Source organism: Spinacia oleracea, chromosome 5 (assembly GCF_020520425.1).
Source record: "Spinacia oleracea cultivar Varoflay chromosome 5, BTI_SOV_V1, whole genome shotgun sequence".
NCBI lineage: Eukaryota > Viridiplantae > Streptophyta > Magnoliopsida > Caryophyllales > Amaranthaceae > Spinacia > Spinacia oleracea.
The window spans coordinates 50414731-50423138 of NC_079491.1; the positions used below are offsets into that span (position 1 = coordinate 50414731).

The 8408-nt window shown below is 34.9% G+C and overlaps 1 protein-coding gene across 1 annotated transcript; it reads left to right on the forward strand.

Annotated features, from left to right (window-relative positions):
• The first annotated feature begins 3795 nt into the window (after positions 1 to 3795).
• Positions 3796 to 4906, forward strand: LOC130461507 (uncharacterized). Its single transcript, XM_056829633.1, has 3 exons — positions 3796 to 4065; positions 4151 to 4345; positions 4556 to 4906. The coding sequence occupies exons 1-3, from the start codon at positions 3796 to 3798 to the stop codon at positions 4904 to 4906; spliced, it is 816 nt and encodes a 271-aa protein (XP_056685611.1).
• The last annotated feature ends 3502 nt before the right edge of the window (positions 4907 to 8408 follow it).

Genomic DNA, 8408 nt, shown 5'->3' on the forward strand with positions numbered 1-8408 from the left:
TTCAAACACAAGACAAGGATCGTTTTGAGAAATCCTAATCATGGCACTAGGTTGGTTGAATCATGCATTTTAGAACGAAGTGGTCACTTTGCTTTAAAGTTGATTTAAGGAACCTAAGGCCGGTTTGTCCAAAATTATCTTTGTTAAGCGTGATGTAACCTTTTGTATATTATTTTATTTAGCATGTTGGGTAGTGATGAAAGCAATAAACATGTAAAGCATCATCACAAATAGGAATTATTGAAATGCGTACAACACCGTTTAGGTGCAAAACCACATCACCTTAAAAAAGGTGAGTAAAGGGTGCGGAATTTAAATTGCAAGCATAAGAAATAAAGGTGCGATATTGAAAGTGCGGTTTTGAAATTGCGATATTGAAAGTGTGGTAATGAAAGTGCGGTATTGAAATGACGATATTGAAAGTGCGATTTTGAAATAACGATATTGAAATTGTATTATTTTATTTGAAATCTGAACGCCAAACAATTACTTAATAATAAGTGGGCCCGACACGGATTCAGTTGTCTAAAAATCTTAACTTTAAGAGTTGCTCATCTAAAAGCATCATTGATTTTTAATATTGAAATAGAACTTGAAATAGAACTCGAACTTGAACTTGAATATTGAAATTAGGAGACTTGGTTCTTAAAGATCAGACCTTTTCATGTTTAAAAGGCTTCACCTTTAATATGCTCCATGATTTGAAATTGATTCTAGTTTAAAGAGAAGTTGATCTCACTTAAACATCATTGAATATTGAAAGTAGAACTTGTATGTTGAACATAGAAAATTGAATGTTCATATGTTCTAGTTTGGAAAAGGGTTTGCACTTTTTCAAACATCCTTCAACTTTTGAAAAGATTTGTATTTTGTAAAACTATATGATGATTGTTGTAAAAGGGAAATCTTTCAAGTATGAAAGTTCCTCAATTTACTAATCGTTTTCGAAAATAAAGCTTGAAACTTGCATATTGATATTGAAAATGTGCTTAGAAAATCATTTTGGAGGAATTTCAAGAGTGAAATCCTCCCAAAGATTGTACTTTTGAACACTTTTCCTAGTTTATGAGTGTGCACTCAAATGAAAACATCATAGGAATTTAATATTGAATTTAGAAAGGTAGAAAGTTAGAGCAAAGCATGATAATTTGATTAGGGACTCGGATTTACCTAGTTAGGATTAGGTTAGATTTTCGATTTGTACTCCCAATTGCTTAGATATTTAGGAATTTTGTAGGAAATTTGAGGTTTGAATTTTGTAATGTGAGAAGATAAATGCGCATTATGACGTTATGTTGTCCAAATCCCCCCTTTCATTTGGGTGAAATTGGGGTTTAAATAGGGGATTATCCGGCTAAAAGCCAAACCACGCCAGCGCCAGGCACAAGAGTTGCACCAGGCGCTGCTGACATGTCCCAAGTGCTGCCAAAAAAGGACGATGACACCGTCCTTTATTCGTACTGGGGCATTGTACCTTTGTACGAAATTTGGATTGTTGTGATTTGCTTGGGGATTAAGGAAAGTTTTGCGACTATAAACTCACCTTTTGGTTCGGGTTTTGTATTTTGGACTTGGTTTTACGGGACGGGGTCCGATATGCTCGGTTTTGTGGGTCGGCGCCCATTTTTGGATTGAGTAATGGCATTTAATTTGATTGGAAATGGCCTTGTAAAACCAATGGAGATGTCCATTTGGTGAGATTGTATTTGGATTTTGGATTTTGAATTTGAATTTTGGATTTTGTACCGAATTCCGAAATGGGAACGGACTCGGGAATTGGATTTTGGATTTTGGATTTTGGAATACACCTTAGCAATTAGGACTTTCGCACGGAGTTGTTCCAACAACCTAACAAGAGTAATAGTATTCGTCATCGTCCCATTAGGGAAGACACGAACTAGGTGTCTACAACATGACAATGTCACAACCATTTGCATATATACTTACTTGACAAGACTAGTATCGGACAACCTATGAAACTTAACTGTAAGAGATGAAAATCTGTCATAAGTAAATTTCATTATCTTATTAGACATTAATCCTCAATACCTGAGTGATTTGAGATTACTTGTTTGAGAACTGGTTACTTTGACGTTGTCAACCGTCGCACCGTAAAAGGAGGCTATAAAGGCAACGCTCAGGTAATCACCTATCAAACGAAGTCTAATCTCAAGATCGCAAGATTAGGATTATCCTCCCATAAATCGGGATGAGATTCTTAAAAGTTGTACAAGGCCACTCGGAGAGCTAGAAACTGTGAAATGCATGGCCGTGCTCGGATGAATCATAGGCTATGATTATCTGTTTATTTGACCAGTTGAACTCTGACACCGAGGAATACCTCTAAATGTAATAAGGATGACCAATCTTACCTTATGTTCATGAGCATGCATCAAGCGACAAAGGAATTAGAAAATGCACACTTGTCCCTAAGGACAAGTGGGAGACTAAAGGAAATAATGCCCTTGGTCCAACTTTTCATTTAATATATTGTTGTTTCAAGCTTTTGATCCCTCCAAAATAAATGGAGCTTGGTGTGGAAACTACTTTTTGTGGTTTTCATATTTTGGTTTTTAGTTTTGTGAAAAACAGAGAACTGAAAACAAAAAACGATACGGAATTGGGCCTAAATTAATCATATTTACATATCTTACAAAATTACAGTCTAACTTAATTAAAATAAAAGTTTCTGGAATAAGCCAGAAAAATAAGCGGCATGAAAGAAATAATATAGTTTTCGAAATAAACCTAAAGTAAAAAAGATATGTGGACATATGTACGTAGCAGATTATAAAAAATATATATAAAAATAATACCTATATATAAAATAATACGCACTATACACAATAGAAAAGAAATAATTAGTTTCAATCTCCATATTACATACAATCTCCAACAAATTCCCAAAATACTAAAATCCTAATAAATAGAACTTTCAAGTGAGAAAATTTGTTTAGTTCAAAATTTTAAAAGTAAACAAGTAAAGTTATCTTCCAAAATCGTCGGTTCATTCTCCAACAAATCACAATCTCACCCTCCTACAAGAGGTGGGTAGCAATTTTATCTTATGTCTCTTGATTTATCAAAAAAAGTAAAAAATAAAGAAATGTACCACAAATCAAATTTAAGAATTGATGAATTAGGAGTATAAATAATTCTCGTATTATGGAATAAAAAACGTTCATATAGTATGTGGATCCTTTGGTAAAAACTACTCCATATTAATCTAATAAATTAACAACTACTGCATACATTAATGTCCATATGGAAAGTGGTGAAAATATTTCTATACGAGTAATGACTATTAATCTATTTGGTAATAATCCAAAGATAATTGTTGGCCGTTCCGGTTCATATGTTAAAGACTTTGCAACACATCTAACTATACATTGTTGATTTTAAGGATATAGATATCACTTCATGTATTTTACATAATATTTTATTAATAATCTAGCATTTGGATACGATATTTTCAAGCAATATTTACGTAAGCGTCATTCGAATAAGTAAATTAAGAAATGTGGGGCGCCGAAATTATTGGAATGAGAGGGGAAGAATAACTTTATTATTTATGATAGGGCATCCATAAATTATGATCAACCACATAATCATTTTTGTAATTTCGATTTGTAAAAGGCCATCATGATTTCCTTGAACTTTATTATTTCTCTTTATTCGTTTCTTAATTTGCTTTTATTATTTACTCAAACCATATTAGAAACAAAGTGTGGATTACGGCAAGGAGATCCGTTGTCACCATATTTGTTTCTCTTCTGTATGGTTATCCTAGGACATATGCTGACTTTAGGTCATGATATTAAGTTATTTCAAGGTATTAAGCTGGCTAGGCAGACTCTAAAGGTTATACATTTGTTCTTTGCAGATGACGCTATGCTTTTCTTACGTTCAATAGAGAATTCATGTACTCACATTAGTGGTATTCTAGACCGTTTCTACAGAATTTCAGGGCAACAATTGAATCTTGCTCAATCCTTTATCAAGTTTAGTCCGGATACTTTTCTTCCACAACAGCAATTCTTGAAGAAAATTTTGCGGATGCCTCACGTAACGAAGTTTGGGAACCATTTGGGGGTTCCAAGTGATTTTACTGGTTTAAAACGTTCACACTTTAAGTTACTTGATTGACAAGGTTGTTGAATTGATTGGTTCTTGGAATGGTTTTTTGTTGTCCCAAGCGCAAAAACTTGTTCTGATTAATTATGTTCTTGTTGCTACGGTCTCTCATGTAATGATGAGTTTGGAAATTCCTGGATCAGTTGCAAATAAGATCGATTCAATGATTGCGACTTTCTTCTGGGCTAAACAAGGTCAAAAGGGATGGGGGGTCTGGGAATAAGGCGATTGTCGATGCTCAATAAGGCATATTTGATGAAGCAAGTATGGAGGATGCATAAAAATCTCCAGCTTTTAATTTCAAGAGTTTATGCTGCTAAAGGGAACTTTTCTTTATCAACTGGATCTCCTAATATTTTTTGAGGTCGTGTTTCATGGAGAATGAGAGGTCTTCGATGAGCAAAAAAATGTTTTACTATAGGGGTGTACTTTGAAGATTGGGAATGGGAGTAATTTTATTGATTCGAAGGAAAAATGGGTTCATGGTAGGATTCATGTGTTTGCTTCTCATATACGTTTGTCGGATGCGAGGTTATGGAAAGTTAGTCATTTTATTCAGAGTCCAAAACTTCGATGGAATGCTGCTCGTGTTAGAAATTCATTTGAACATAAGGATGCTAATGACATTCTTTTTGTTGAGTTGTCTTCCTGTCCTTCACCGGATCTATTATACTGGGAAAACCATTCCACTAGTAATTTTACGATCAAGTCTGGTTATGATTTTCTTCGGGAAATGGACATACATCAACAACCACTGAGTAGATTGCAATAGATTTATTCCATTCTTTAAGTTACTCTAGGCACTTAAGATCCTGTCAAAATGGAAATTGTTTGTTTGGAAGATGATGGTTGACAGAATTCCAGTTAAAAGCATCTTTAGAACGTTGGGGAGTTAGTTGGATAACACTTGTGATTTTTGTGGGGTGCATTGCGAAACGCACAACACATTTTCCGCCTTTTTAATATGGCTAAAGATGTGTGGAGGAGTAAAATGCTTGGAATATATTCTCAAACTTTAATGAGAATCTTTCTATTCCAAATTGGATTCTCAACTATATCACTAGTAGAAAAATCGTCATGTGCTTCCCTTCAAGTGCGGCTCATTTAGTAAATTGGCAGCACTTGAGAAGATTAAAAAAAATAAAAAATAAAAATTTTTACAAGTGCGGGCTCATTTTAGAAAATTGGCAGCACTTAAGTTCAAGTGCGGGCTTCAAACTCAAGTGCGGGCTCATTTTACAAATGAGCCGCACAAAAGTGACATTCTCCTTTCCCGCTTTCTCTCTCTTTCATCCAAATGAATCTCATTCACTTTTCACCTCAAACCCTCTCTTTCTCCCCTCTGCTGCTTCTCCGTCGGTAACCTGCCACCGCCATTTCTCTTGCCGGCGGCACGGCTGCTTATGTCTTAGTTTTTTTGTTATCGCGCTGCCCTAATTTTTGTCCAAAACCACCTAATACGTCTTGAATGCAAGTAAAAATAGCCTGTCTATGACGAAGCAATGCTCTTTCTCGTCTGCTCTTCTCTCGTCGCTACCCTTCACCGCCAATGGTGGCCGAGGCTATTGGCTGAGGGTTTGTCATCCTTGCTACCCAATCTATCGGTAATTTCCTATTTCCCTTCATTAATTAAGTTGAATTTGAATAAAATCAAAACCCCCAATTTACAAACCCTAACTTCATATCTGAGTCTAAGCATCACGGTTTATAGGGATGTACTAGGGGAGTGACTTTTGTACTGTTTTAGCTTATGTATTGTTTCTAACAGTTGTGGGAGATTACAAATAGGTATGTTATATGGGGGCATCGGAAATTGAGAATCAGTTGGACTTTCTATATGGTGTCTAATTATATATAATACCTAATAACCGCTGAACATGATATTCTGCATTAGCTCAGTGTTACGTGTTTTCCGAATACATTAATAAAATGAATAGGGTATTACAAGGAATCACCTTACGAGTTAACTGAGAATTGAGGCAATGGGGGTAATGATAATGATGAATGATGATGTTAACTAAGAATTGATTGCTTAACTCTAACTAAAGTTGCTTTGTACAATTCAGATATTGTACTAATTGTCCATCTTCTAGCTGTAGGAGATTACAAGGAGGGGGTATTGTATTGGTGTTGAAGTACTTGAGGATGATCCTGAAGTAGAGAAGCCATTTTATGGGCCAAATGTCTGGCCAGCTCCGGGTATATATTCTGGTTTTTCCATATCTATGTTTACCAATATGTTGCTTTAATAATGTGATGTTATTGTTGAACTTCTGTGAAGAACTTTTTTCTTTTGAAATGTAAATTGTTGAAACTTAGCAGGATATCACGTCGAATATGCATTGCTATCTCAAATACTCTTTGAACTTATTGGTGTAAACTGAAATGTTCTACCTGGGGAAGCTTTATATGGCATGGCTACCATCCAAATAAATAATTAAAGAGCATTCAAATCATAATGACAGGAAAAGTGAAAGATGGTGTGAGTTATTGAATGGGACCCATTTATACTACAACTTACAAACTGCATCAGATTTTAGAATTATAGTAATAAAAACGTTGAGATCTTAGGAATCTAAATCTATTTTTATAATGTAAAGTAGAATTCTTGTTTATCCATTCTTTATTTTGTTATTTTTTGTTTCTTTGGATGGGGTTTGGATGGGGTTCGCAATGGGCGTGGGCCGATAGTATCTAGGCTCATATGGATTAGACCCGTTCATGATTCGATAGACGGTGCTCCAACGAGTAATGTGTGCATGGTGTTCTAAATGTATATGCACCATATTTGAAGTTTGACCCTTATCACTTCATGCAGAACGAACATATAGATGCTCATTTTCAGTCTGAACTTGATCATATTCATTTTAAAAAACGGGATCATATATATTTGGACCATCACTTGCATTGTGCTAGCTCTTTGATGTATGATATAATTTACATTTGTGCACGGGTTTGGTTTGTTCAAATCACGGTATTTAGAAGAAAGAATCAGTTTTGAGCCATATCAAAAGTAGACCGAGCAATCAAAGTATCAAACTTTGGTGATTTATTGCAGGTCTTAGCAAGAAAAACAAATATATACATGGTCCTAGAGTATGTACAATTGTATATGGAGGAGTATTGTCTGGTAAAATTATAAGTAATTTCTACACATAATGTATCACTCTAACTCAAACTGACACCCCAACCAATGTATATTTTCAACTTTAAATTGTTTTCTATTACTGAAGCAACTAATAATTTTATAGGCACCCCGAAGGAAACTCTCAGAGAAGGAAGGTCGAAGGCTTATTCAACAACTAATTGACTGTATGAATTATTGTCATGACAGGGTGTCTTTCACCGAGACCTTAAGGTTAGGTACTGGCTAAACAATCACAATAGTGAAATTGATGTTATTGCAATTTACTCTTCTCTTGTGAGTTGTGATTAGAATTTTTATTTGTGTATGTGTATTTATTTAACTGTCAACTATGAAGGTTTTTGTTGGAGCAGATGCTTGAGTATGACATTGCTATTATATGGTCTTCTGACATTTTCTTCTCAAATTTGCAGCTAGAGAATATCCTTATAGACGGAAAAGGAAACATAAAGTATCCGACTTTGGCCTTAGTGCACTACCCCAGCATTTCGGGTATGTATAGAAAATACTAGAGTAAAAGTCTCTTTTACTGTATTCAGCTTTTGAATCTCTGGTAGTTTTTTCATTTTGTTTTTCTAGAGTGATGGCTTGCTACATACAACCTATGGGAGCCCAGACTACGTTGCTCCTGAAATTCTTGCTAATAGGGGTTGACCGAAGTAGGTGAGAATAAGTCTTTGAAATATTTGTATTTGTATTTTCTAATAGGGGGAGGGGTTAAACGTTGTGAGGTATTTGTATGAACACAGAAAAGGACTTAAAATGGTTACTGAATAGGAATTTCTCAGACTTGAAACCTTCTTTACCCAAGAAAGAGAAAAGCAGGAAAAGGAGAGGGGAGTGTGATAGAAGAAGAATCTCAGTAGAAGAGTAAAAACAGGTTTTCTGTTTTGATTCGTTCTTTATCTTTGGTGTCTTTTTTTAGCAGACATAGTAAAGAATCCCAGCACAAATTATTAACTTGCAAGTGTATCAACCACCAGATATTAACACTAATTCTGAAGTTGCAATTAAGTAATATCGATACTGTCAAATTACTAAACCTCATGCTAAGTACTCCTATATGAAAGCAAACAATCATTCTTGTATCTTTAAGTTAATGCAGGGAAATGAATAGACAGTGTTAGGA

What these genes read in the sequence shown, in the direction of transcription:
- LOC130461507 (XM_056829633.1), top strand. Translation starts at nt 3,796, where the DNA reads ATGCTGACTTTAGGTCATGATATTAAGTTATTTCAAGGTATTAAGCTG. An exon ending in AAATTTTGCGGATGCCTCAC is followed by an intron (nt 4,066 to 4,150) that starts GTAACGAAGTTT and finishes TTGATTGACAAG; the next exon opens with GTTGTTGAATTGATTGGTTC. An exon ending in AAGGTCAAAAGGGATGGGGG is followed by an intron (nt 4,346 to 4,555) that starts GTCTGGGAATAA and finishes GTTTTACTATAG; the next exon opens with GGGTGTACTTTGAAGATTGG.